General features: G+C 42.0%; 1 protein-coding gene across 1 annotated transcript; it reads left to right on the plus strand.

Moving 5' to 3' along the window:
• The first annotated feature begins 691 nt into the window (after window positions 1-691).
• Window positions 692-10,574, plus strand: shha (sonic hedgehog signaling molecule a). Its single transcript, XM_028004257.1, has 3 exons — window positions 692-1,577; window positions 4,587-4,848; window positions 8,861-10,574. Exons 1-3 carry the CDS (start codon window positions 1,275-1,277, stop codon window positions 9,529-9,531), a joined length of 1,236 nt encoding a protein of 411 aa, XP_027860058.1. The 5' UTR covers window positions 692-1,274; the 3' UTR covers window positions 9,532-10,574.
• Window positions 10,575-12,635: the final 2,061 nt, after the last annotated feature.

The following is a 12,635-nucleotide window of genomic DNA, read 5'->3' on the forward strand; positions in this document are numbered from 1 at the left end:
TGTCAGTTTTTTTTTTATTTTCACTCTTAAAAAATGGACAACATAGATTATTTTTCTTTAACTTCACAGCTATGCCCTGCTTTGAACCGGTCAGCAAAACAGTGGAGGTCATTTGATTAATTCTGAGTGCTTTAATACGTAGAAATCTCATCTGATAATCAAACCCGCTCATTCTAACGGTCTCTGGAGTTGTAGGTGTCCCTGATTAGTTTTTCAATAGGATCTAAGACAAAATATGTTGGGTTTTTTTCTGTTGGTCTGTCTTGTTGCTTGGATGTGTAAAATGGCGCACAGCACGAGCGCACCAAAGACCTGATTTTTTTCACAAACATTTAGACTATTTTCCGTTAAAATCGTAACATCAATTCAAGTAAGTTTACTGGAATCTCATAAGACTTTAGATTATCTAAAAGTGTCACCAGTGGCATTTTTGCGCAACTTTGCGCATAGGTTTTATGTTTTATGGGGTTTTTTGTTTGTTTTTTCTTACAGAGGGAATGCCAGATCAGGTCGTTTCAAGTCCAAGCGAGATCTCCATTTTATTTTATGTCTTTAACGTCTTTATCCTCACTGGACACGGATCACGGCGAAGTCATCCAACACAGGTATGCGCACTGCGCGTCCACGAGTGTCTCCATGCGGAGAGTTGCCCCGGTGCACACACGGAGAACTTAACACTGATTTCAGATCTGTGTCCAGCACTTTGCAAGTTTCTCCCTGTGATGTGAATAGGCTCGAAAACGGGAGGGTTGGAGACGCTTTGCTTCATAATTAATGTTTTCCCATGGAGGAGGAGCCCGCGTCCTCCGAGAAGGGGAGACTAACCGTAAGGTGGGAGAAAATCTTTTTTTTTTTTTTTCCTGATTTTCCCCCCTTTTTTTCAGTGGGATAACATCAGGAGGGTTTGTCTAGGCGAGCCAATTAAGTCCCACCCCTGCTATAGATCGCTGCTATAATACAAAGCAGTAAAAGCGCTCGGCTCACACGAGCGGCTGCAGTTTAAACCAGAGATCCCGTGGCTTATAATTCTCTCACTACTTTTCTTTTTTTTATATCCTCTTTCGATGTGCCCCGTTATTACCATCAGTCTGAGGCGCTCATTTCCGCACCTGCCGCGGTAAGAGACCAAGAGACGCAGGCGGAAAAAAAAAAAAAAGGGAGAAGAGAGGAGACAAGGACATCTGCAGCTGAGATAAGACAGCAGCCGCAGCGGTGACTCTTTTTTTCTTTTTTTTTTTTAGATCTTTTTTTTTCTTCATTATTTTATATTTAACATGCATCAGCGCTGGACCAGAATCGCTTCTGTCGCTCTCATCTGCTTGTCCTTGGTGTCCTCCGCGATGGGATGCGGACCGGGCAGGGGCTACGGCAGGAGGAGACACCCCAAGAAGCTGACACCTCTGGCGTACAAGCAGTTCATCCCCAATGTGGCGGAGAAGACCCTGGGGGCGAGCGGTAGATACGAGGGCAAGATCACACGGAACTCCGAGCGCTTTAAAGAGCTCACTCCCAATTATAACACAGACATCATCTTCAAGGATGAGGAGAACACAGGAGCCGACAGGATGATGACTCAGGTAAGAGCACTGAATAATCTTTTTTTTTTCTGTATATTTTCTTCCTCCACCACCATCACTGCGCACTGCAACAGCCTCCCTGTCAGACTGATTGCGCACGTTAGGTGAAGTCTGAACTCTTCACACTGAGCCTTTTAACTTCACTGTAAATGCAGATGCACGCTGATGCGCCAGCCTGGGACTTTCTCGCACAGAGATTCAGCTGGAGGAGTGATATGCAGGCGGACAGTCAGGACACTCGGCCTTCATTATTGTGACAGTGAATTTGAAATATTAATGCGCCCCCCCACACCCCTACCCACCCTTTTCCTCCTCCTCCTCGTCCTCCTCCTCCTCCATCTCCTCCATCTCCTCATATCTATATTTGTATCTGAACGAGGCTCCATCTGAGAGCTCTGCAGAGCCTCGTTCTTTTTTGTGTGTGTGTGTGTTTCTGGATTAAGGTGATTATTGTGTTCCCTGGTGATGCGCTTTAGACATTTCTTCCCTCTGGATTGTGCGCGCAGCGGTGCAGTGAAAGATGTTGCATTTCTTAAAGGGTGGGGAGCCAGTGGACGTGGACCGGTTGGCCGTTTTCTGCAAGCGCGTTTTGCAGGAAGGACGGCAGATCTTATTGCGCGACTCGATTCATGTCTCCAGGCTTGCAGGACGCCGCGTCTCTCCGTCCTTGCATTCGGCACTAAGAGCTCGGCGAATTAGGAAAACACTGAACAGGCAGCTTTGGGTTCGTATCGGCTCAGTGAGAATAAAAATGCGACGGTGGGAGTGATGGTGGCGATGGTGGCGCGCTGGAGTTTCTGAACTCGCGCCTTGCACCAGACATGGGCTCCGATGAAATATTCGCTGCGTGCGTGAGGTCTCAGACTTCCCCACATATCCCTCCTCTCTCCTTTCTATCCGATACGTTTAAGTTACCAAAAGATGGGGATTAGGAAATTATAGGCCTTGGAGGATGGCTTCTTTCCAGAGTCGAGCCGTGAGGATAAACTTAGAGGTTCTGTGGTTCATTTCCAATAGAAATGGGGGTTTTAAAGGAACTTGGGTGTTATTCCTGGAATAGATCTAAACACGCGTGGAAGGGAGGGTGATAACTTCGTTACTGTAGTCTTGTGTAGCATTGTTTATTTTTCAGCCAATTTGTTAACCTGGACCATGTCTTATTTTTGAAGAGCTTCAAGGCATCCTCAATTTGACTTGAAGCAAAAGTTTAACTTCTTAGAGTCCAAGTAGCAGACCTGATCGCCGTTCTTTTCATTTACATCACATAAAACTATTACAATGAGTTAACATCCAGGCAAAGTGATGGCGACTGAAGGTGACTTAAGCCTTATGTATAAAGATTTACCAGCGTGGTTTGCACTGTGCCTTAGGTTGCGCGCATTGGCGGGCAGAACTTTACGCGCAGTTTTTAACCCAGTCTCTGGCGCTTTAGAAAATAGATATTCGGTGATAGACGCGCAGGCGGTAACTCTGGTAGATGTGAGCTGTGACAAAATGTATAAAACAATTCACCGAAGGAGAAGCGACCCTGCTTCTCAGTGAAGGAAGTCCAATTCATTGCCAGGGAACTTGAGAACTATCCCGTTTAGTCTGGTACAGTTTTGGAGGAGCAGAGCTCCAAAGGTAACGGGGCCGCTTTTACTGCGGCTTCACCGCTCAGCTCCGTGTGTCTCATAATAAACAGGTGGAGATGAGCGTATCCTCTACTTTCTTTATGAAATATCATCTTTTCCTTTTTAACTAGCTGGTCTAAGTCTCTGTCTCTGATTTCTATTTTAACTTAGATGAGTTCGACTTAATGGATTAAATCGCTTTTAAAGTAGGTATTTATGTAATAAGTGAGTGGGGGAAAGAGATGTTTGCACTGACAGGTAGCTGATAAGTGTTTCCTCTAACCAAATCATTTGTGAAAAAAGATTAAGAGGCGGGCTGCTGAGCGCCTCACCCCTCCGGAGCGCAAGAGCGCAGGTTTGCAGGCTCCCTGCTGGGCTTTGCTTCATGCATGGTGGCTGAGCAGAATTTGGCTTGATTTGCGGCACACGACCTGATGAATTAATAAACAGGGTTCAAGCTTTTTACGGCTCTTGACTACGACAATCCCCACTCTGTGAGTTGCTCCCCCCAAAAACACATTTTTTTTTATTCATCACATGCTACAAGTGTGACACACAGATTAAAGGTCTCTGTGAAACCTCAGAAATCTTGAGCTGTCCGTGAGGCTCCTCTGATATTTCACAGGTCTGTCTGTCAGCAAACTAATAACACCTCCACTTAAGGAGGCATGTCACGTTTTCCAGGACTTTGCAGGAGCAGAATAATGAAAGTGCCCCCCCCCCCTGTCCTATGTCTGAAAGGACTCTTTGTGATGTTTTATTTGACATATTGAGAACAGTTGTCCTGGAGAGGGCCAAGTATCTTCACTGAGTGCTCACACACACATTTTAAGGAAAGATAATCTTCATATCACCCCCAGAACCAGTTATTGATTTAAAGCAAACAAAAAACATTAGCTTGAGCGTTTATAATGTGCTTATCTTGTCCCTTCTTTGATAGGGAGAAAAGGGGGGACGTTTCACGCACCTTCCAGAAACCAAAGACCCAGATGATATAGGGCCAGTGAAGCGAATGCAGTGCTTTATCCATATTTCATGAGCAGCTTTCTTACCCGAGCTGTGCCCTCTGACGCTGCTGCTCACACTGAGAAATGCAAGCTCAGGATCAGAGGTGCAGTGTTTCAGCACAGCTGAGAGAATTTATGGATTCATGTGGGGATGGAGAGGCTTCACCGAGTCCAAATGTTCATCTTTCCTTGCTACGGATATATATATATATATATATATATATATATATATATATATATATATAAAAAATCAAGCAGATGTTTAATGGAGATAGTGTGCAAATGAAAGTGTGGCAATAGGATTAAAAAATATACATGTTTTTAGTTCAATTTATTTGAATGATCTGCATTGCTCTCAGCTGATTTACCTGATTTCTGCTTCGCTGCAGAGATGCAAGGACAAGCTGAATTCGCTGGCCATCTCTGTGATGAACCAATGGCCCGGGGTGAAACTCCGGGTCACAGAGGGCTGGGACGAGGACGGGCACCACTTTGACGAGTCCCTGCACTATGAGGGCAGGGCCGTGGACATCACCACCTCAGACAGAGACAAGAGCAAATATGGCACCTTGTCCAGGCTCGCCGTGGAAGCCGGATTCGACTGGGTCTACTATGAGTCAAAGGCCCACATCCACTGCTCTGTGAAAGCAGGTAAGCAGGGGCGTCTCCAGAACATTTTAAAAGACAGAGCATGGGGAGAAGATAGGGACCAAAATCAGAATCAAGTCATCACAGAATTGCAGTTTTTCTAATACCGTATCAATATATAAGGGTGAGAAAATGTCCCTAATGCAACTCTAAAGGTAAATAAGAAAAATTAAAAAAAACACTACTTAATTATATGAACAAATACAGCAACAATGTGACTCATTGTCATGTAACTTGACTATCCATTCTTCCATCCATTTTCTAACCCCCTCGTCCCTAGTGGGGTCAGGAGAGGTACTGGTGCCTATCTCCAGCTAACGTTCCGATCAAAAGGCGTGGTACACCCTGGACAGGTCGCCAGTCTGTCACAGGGCAACACAGAGACAGACAGGACAAACAACCATGCACACACACACACTCACTCACACCTAGGGAGAATTTAGAGAGACCAATTAACCTGACAGTCATGTTTCTGGACTGTGGAGGAAGTCGGAGTTGTAACTTGACTACTCCTCTCAATTTATGTTCATGTACAGTATTACGCATAAGTGTCTAGTTACTGGAGGTGGGTTAGGGGTAATTTATAGGATGGCGATTACCCCCCTTGATCTCCCCTGCTTGCAACGTTGCATTAAGATGGGAGCTATGAGGTGCACACTGCTGTGCAAATGAATCTTCAAAAGCAGGTGCAGCTCAGGATTTTTTTCTGGACTTATCAGATGGCCCTGCAAAGAAAAGTGAGGGGAGCTGATTAAAAATGGCTGCAGATTTGTTTTAAAACATGTCCTACTGGTTAACACTACATTTGTCCTGGTAATGATCCAAGAGGCTTTCCAGGAGGGGGAATGAATAACTTCAGGGTGGGATGTCTATGTTATATTTGTACTTGAATATTGGATGTTCAGTTTTTCCTGACAGAAATGGAACAATAGTATCCCCTAAATTCAGTATCCAACATGGCTGCCACACATAAAAACTGATATGAAGTGTTTTAACCAATTACCTTGTGTTTCAGTATGAGCTCCACTTGTGAACTTTTATACAGAAAAATAGGGGAAAACTTTATTATTTAGCCTTGCTAATTGCTGTTATCAAAACAACAACCAACAATGCTGGATTCCCAATCTCCAACTTGAACTTGGGTGTCTCATCATTTCCAGGGCAGAGGTTTAACCTTTGAGGCAAATCAAATCATATACCATGTAGAGAGGCTAGGGTTGGGGAACAAGCAGTGCCAGGAAGGAGTACCTGTCTCTCTCTTACCACTGGGTTTTCTTTATTATGTCAATTTGGCTCACAGCCCAGGATGTAATTCTATCAGGGGGCAACAATAGTGCTTGGGAAAAAGGGTTTAATGTCAGTTGTCGTTGAATTGGTTTCCTACAACTCACTGAGTTGTCTAGTCAATAGAGGATGGGTATTGTAAGAAAATATAAACGTTCAGAGAGATTAGCCACTTATTTGAATTCAGATTCTTCTTATTGTTGTTCAGGGAGTATTTCACAAATGTTTTTTAATTAATATCGACTATGAAATCGACATTCTGCTTCTGAAAAAAGGGAGATGTTCAATACTTTTTTGGCATCAAGACCAACCTTATATTGTGCAGCATAAAAATCACAATGTGTCAACAGGTCATACCTGGACTAAAGATATTCAGGTCTGATTCTTGAAACCTGTTTTTGAAAACAAAATATACAGAAACAGGTTTACATTTATAAAGGGTTGGTCATCAGTTATATCTCAGAAAAATAAGGCAATTTTCTTTTCTAGATGCTTTTCTGGGAAGCGTAGAAAACAAACCCATGGTGTCTAAAGAACACAGCAGTCAATCAGGTGCAACAGGTTGCAGATTAAAAATAATTATCTTCTGTTTAAAAATGATCTCAAATGAGACTGATTAATCTACGTTATACACCTCCTGGCAGTACCAATGGTGATGAGGAAGGAATTTCACAGGAATATTTCAGGCAGTGATGTATGAGCACTTATCATCCATTTGTGAGCATTTACCATGCAGCTCATTCCTTAAGCTTACATTGCCCCACACCGTCTCCTAGTGGGAACGACACACTGCAGTCTCAACAAGGCTGCTGGCTGTGACCCAGAAAAGCTAAAGCTCCACGAAAAGGATACAACAATATTTTAGATAAATCCCATTTCTTTAAAAAATACATAATATAATGATGTAGTGTGTTTAGATCTCAGTATCACTTGTGAAATGTCTGGCTTCTGTTTTGTCTCATTTTGTCTCATATATATATATATATATATATATATATATATATATATATAAAATCCAGACCTTAACTGCATCACACTTAAATTCCCTTTACCACTGACAGATGAACCATCGCGCTTCTCTCAGTCCACACTTTATTGATAAATCCCTTATTTCTCATTCATGTCACACGTTCTGAGATCACAGTATGCTCTAGGCTGACATGTCATCAGGGGTCATGCGACTTTACAGAAAGGATTTGGCCGAACAATGTTAGCCAAATCTGGTTTGCAGTTGTCACCTCATTTCATGCTCAGGAACCTTAAAAGAAGATTAAAAGCCCCCAAATTCTGAGTAGAAAAACCTCCCTTTTTTCCCCCTTTCTTTTTTTTCCCTGCATGATCCTAGAAACTGGTATGTGAAGAGCTTCCACCAAGGCCAAAATTATCGTCATCAAGACTGACAACAAAGCAAGGAGAGGTGGTAGACAGGGTGGTGGTGGAGGGGGGGTGTATTGATGTTGCACAACAGCAAGCATTTAAGAGTCCGGGGGCACTCATTTAAATTCAAATCTACAACTCGAGAGGCATGGAAAAGTGGCTCCACTGGGTAAATAGTAGTTGTGAGTCGCCTATTTGTGTGAATTGTCACATGGAGGTTTCTGCACCTGAGTAAATATGGGGAGAGAAGCTGGGAAAGGCATGAGTGTTCTTTACCAAGAGTAGCTCCATCCACCAAGCTGATTTAGAATAACAATGCTTGTTCTTTATTGGGGTTTTTTCTAATTAAGGATAGATGAGCCCAGGCTTTTAGGTTTTACAGGCCAAGCTAATACACATCTGACATCAAGGAGCCTGCGAGGCATCAATATGCAAAATGCATACAGGAACGTCAAGACGTCTAAAGGCTAAAAAAAATAAAATAAAAAAAATAAATAAAATCAGGGGGAATTAGTTCTTGAGTGGCTTTTGAATGACAGCTGAGGTTTAAAAAAAAAAGAAAAAAGAAAATCAAGTTTCAGGCTGATACACATATGATATCATGGAGACCCCAAATGTGTGAAACCTGAAGAAATTTGAGAGGCAATGATTCTTTAATTAAGGCAATGACTTTACATTTTCTAACATCATAAAACCTTCAGGTTATAGACTAAGTCAATACACATATATCACATGCATGGGGGAGCACTGAGACCTGTGGAAAATGAATAAGTTCAAGAAAAAGAAGTTCTTAGGTGTTTTTGTAATGATGATTATTATATGAGATTAAGTCTTTTGATTTCACACACACACAAAAAATCAGGCTTAACATCTTGTTTAAAGAAGCCAGTTTGGCATCAGTATAAAAATGCATATAGGGCCAAGAAGACATGTGAACATTGAAAGACCTGTCGAGAAATGCCTTCTTCAGCAGGTTTTGTATGATGGCTATAATATAAATTTAAATTTTGTAATTTTACAGGAACTTTCATGTTTCAGGTCACATTTGATACAAAACAACCGAAAGAGCTTAAATATGCAAAAATCTTTGGGCTCATCAAAATGTGTCAAGACTGAACAAAATGGAAAGAAATGTAGTTCTTTGATAGTGGTTATAACATATCTTAAAGCCTTGTGGTCTCACAGGAACTGTCAGATTTAAGGAAAACATCACTCTCCAACAAGCATGAATCAATGACTAAAGGCTCAGGGGAAAATCAAGAACATTTACATTTTAAGTTTGGTTTTTTTTTTCGTTTTCTTTTTTTTTTTTTGAGTCAGTGTAATGACTTTACATAAACTTTTATTCCAACAGAAAATTCAGTGGCAGCAAAGTCAGGTGGCTGCTTCCCGGGATCCTCCACAGTCACCCTGCAGGACGGCACCAAGAAGCCGGTCAGAGACCTCCAACCCGGGGACAGAGTCCTGGCTGCGGACGGCGTCGGAAACCCGATCTTCACCGACTTCATCATGTTCATAGACCGAGACTCCACCACCAGGAGGACCTTCTACGTGATCGAGACCGAGACGGGCCAGAAGATCACCCTCACCGCCGCGCACCTCATCTTTGTCGCCCGCGAGAACTCCACGCGGTCGGCAACGTTCGCCAGCGACGTGCGACCCGGACAGAAGGTGTTCGTCTACGACGGGGAGCGGAGGCGAGTCGTGGCCGTGAACGTGAAACGGATTTACACGCAAGAGCACGAGGGCTCCTTCGCGCCCGTGACGGCACAGGGGACCGTGGTGGTGGATCAGGTTCTGGCATCCTGTTACGCAGTGATCGAGGACCACCAGCTTGCGCACTGGGCCCTGGCGCCCGTTAGGATCGCCCACTGGGTGTCCTCCTCGCTGTTCATCTCCCGGCCTCGGGTCAGCGCGCACAACGAGGGGGTCCACTGGTACTCCAAACTTCTTTACCAGCTGGGGACGTGGCTCTTGGACGACCACTCGATCCATCCACTGGGAATGTCAGCATACCCAAGCTGAAAATCCCCCCTCCCCCCCCCACAGGAACAAAATCAGACTCAAGTAGGACCCTCGAACTATCCAGTAGAATGACATATTAAATAATAATAATAATCTTAAAATAAAAAAAAGAAAAGAAAAACGAACAAAAAGGCCCCAGCGGAGTTGGGATATTTATTTCAGTGACTTTTCCATGATGCGTCCCCTTTCAATGAATGAATGGAGCCTTAAAAAAAATCCTCTTTGAATAATTTATTCTCATGTGAACTCTGCTGCTGCTGTCACAGAAATGGATTGTGAAACGATGCGAGCAGCAAATTGTGCATAATCTATTTTTGTATATCTCAACTACAAAAAGCAAAAAGATTTGAAAACGGAGAAAAACAACAAAAAAATATATAAAAATGAATAAAAAAAAATAACTGGACAGAGAAGAAGATCACTATACATGTGCAACTGACTGTTATATTTTGGGGGTATAGAACAAACTTTGCGGGGTTCCATAAATTATATTTTTATACACAGAAATGTAAATTAGATTTGCTGCCGAATCACATTTCGTTATTTGAAATAGTGTAAGATATGAGAATATATTTTAATTTAAAAAAAAATACAGTAGCTTGGAAAGTATTGGAATTCTTGTACTGCTATTTGCTATTTTATTTTATTATTTTTGGTGTCATGTCTGCATTTTATGCTTTTCTGTGTGTGTGTGTGTATGTTTCTATTTTCTTTGTTTTCTTCAGAGGAAATGAACGTGTCAAAAATTGCTGATTTTGACAGTTCAGTAACCATTAAAGTAGTACTGAAGCAACTTCGTTAAATAAATTAATAAGTAACTCCTGTAAATGTACTAAAATGTTTTGTTTTTTTTCTTTTCATATTTTGTAATAGGGACATAGTTTTCTATGTATAGAAAATGACCTGCGGCAGATGCACATGTCTGGATAGTCTCTACCATACCAGTTAACTTTCATAACAGGGCGATGTGTCAAGAAATGTCTAGAGTTTATTATTTATATGTTTATTACAAAAATGAGATAAAGAAAATCTTGAAAATTGCAGTTGTCTTTGTCTAAATGAGCTCCACTTAAGAAATCACCATATAAAGAAGACCCACCCTCGAGGCTCGTAAGTTAGCTTTATTTCTTATGTTAATGCAATTTTCTATTTGCAAACTGTGTGGCAATAATGAACAAGAATCTGGCGTTCTGAGTTCCAATTGGATTATTTGAATTAATGGCGGAACACTCAAGAACAAAAAATGAAAACAGAAAGAGAGAGAAACACAGAGAGTGAGGCGAATATTGCGCTTTGAACTGCCTTTTGCATGCTTGTGAAATGTTGAGAGCCTATGTCAAATTTAACGAGCTTTGCCCTCTGCAAATAACTTCCCCAACGTGCAGACAGATTAAACAGGGGCGTGTTTGTTGTGCCACCGGTGTCGGCGGCTTCAGGTCAAACACGGGCTGTAGGAAATATAGTCCCAAAATCACATCACAGCTTCACTTAGTCTGAGCAAATCTCTGTAATCCTCCGCTATTTTCATACAGACTTATAGTACGCGTTTAGCGCTTAATGGAGAGCTTTCGAGGTGCATCTTTGTTAAATTGATTCCAGCGCCAATTTCTTGCACGGTTGCTTGGAGGTTATTAGTCAGTACAATGGTGACACCGTGTGGTAAAATAGAGGTACTGATAATTGGAGAACGTGGAACACACTGGAAACAAAAAGGCACAAATTGATCTGATTTAACGAGAAATGTTTGCATGACAGAAATAATCTGAGTTTAGATTTCTAACATAGTTTATTTTTGTTGGTCAAAGGTTAAATCCACTTTCACAAAATCCACTTCAGGAAAAGACAGCATCCCTCACCCAATGGAAGAAATCCTTTTACAATTGAGAACTAACTTTTAAAAAAGCAAAGAGAACACTTCTCCATAAAATGGAGCTCCAGATTTATTAGTGAGAGTGTCTCGACTCTCGCTTATGATCAGATCACCAGAATAACAAGAACCTGTAAAAGTGGCTGGACTGAGCCTCAGCAATACCATGAGGAACTCTTTATATAGAGCCAGAACTCCTCAGCATGAAAGAGTAAATTGACATGGTTCTGGCATGTGACTAAGATTCCTCCTAGATGGTTTCCTGCAGAGGTTTCTCATTGGGAGGAGATCCTGGGTTAGACCAAGAACACAAACCAGGCACCATATATAAAGTTTCTGACCTAGACATCCCTTAGGGTTGCCTTGAATGGACTGGAGCGTGTCGCAGGGGACAGGGATGTCTGGGTTACTGACCTGGATCTGTTAGCCATGTGACCTAGTCTGGATAACTGGAAGAATGAATGGATGTACTGACTGAAATAAAATACTTTTGAGGAATTTGTTCAAATTACTTTGAGCAGCCTTTCTTTGAGATCATTCAACAGATTGCCTTAAAAATATTATAACACATATACGATCCAAACACAATACCTGCAATAAGACAAAGTGCCTCATTTTAATAGGATGGGGCAGAAAGCAGTGCAGCAGTCTGGTGTTCCTGATAGCAGCAGACAGAAAAAGTTGGTGTAGATGATCTGAAGAGTTTGACAACGCTCAACGTTTTTGTCCTTTCTGAAACAGATCTCACACTGAGGCTAAAGACACTTTAATAGTCCTTTCAGATGGTGGCGTATGGACATCTCATTCGTATATGCAGCCATCACAGGTTTGAGTCCCAGTCTGTTGACCTTTGCCACAAGTCTTCCCCCTCACTCACAACTCATTTTCTTGTTAGCTGACTGTCAAATACAGACCACCAGAGTCAAAAAACCCTAAGAAAATGACTAAAGTGGTGAATTTTGGTCAACAATTTGCACTAAAGTTGAAACAGAAAAACTAGTAACTATTCCCTAAAAGTGAATTAGAACATGGTGGGAATTAGGAAGTTCTAGCCATACAGATTGAAAAACTGACACAAAAAGTCATCCATCATTGAGCTTTCAAAGGTAAAAAGGGGCAGCGAACCTGAGTTTCTGAGCACTGTTGCAACATGAGCAGGAATTCCCTTTTCTTCTCCCACATTGTGTTGTCCTGTTGATATTGTGAGGTGGAAACTTCAGGGAGGAGACAAAGCGGC

The sequence above is a fragment of the Xiphophorus couchianus genome, chromosome 21, assembly GCF_001444195.1.
Source record: "Xiphophorus couchianus chromosome 21, X_couchianus-1.0, whole genome shotgun sequence".
Taxonomy (NCBI): domain Eukaryota; kingdom Metazoa; phylum Chordata; class Actinopteri; order Cyprinodontiformes; family Poeciliidae; genus Xiphophorus; species Xiphophorus couchianus.

Bases quoted from the DNA above. Each gene is read 5' to 3' on its own strand.
- shha (XM_028004257.1), top strand. From the start codon at position 1,275: ATGCATCAGCGCTGGACCAGAATCGCTTCTGTCGCTCTCATCTGCTTG. The intron at 1,578-4,586 runs GTAAGAGCACTG...GCTTCGCTGCAG, and splicing joins CCGACAGGATGATGACTCAG to AGATGCAAGGACAAGCTGAA. The intron at 4,849-8,860 runs GTAAGCAGGGGC...TTATTCCAACAG, and splicing joins CCACTGCTCTGTGAAAGCAG to AAAATTCAGTGGCAGCAAAG.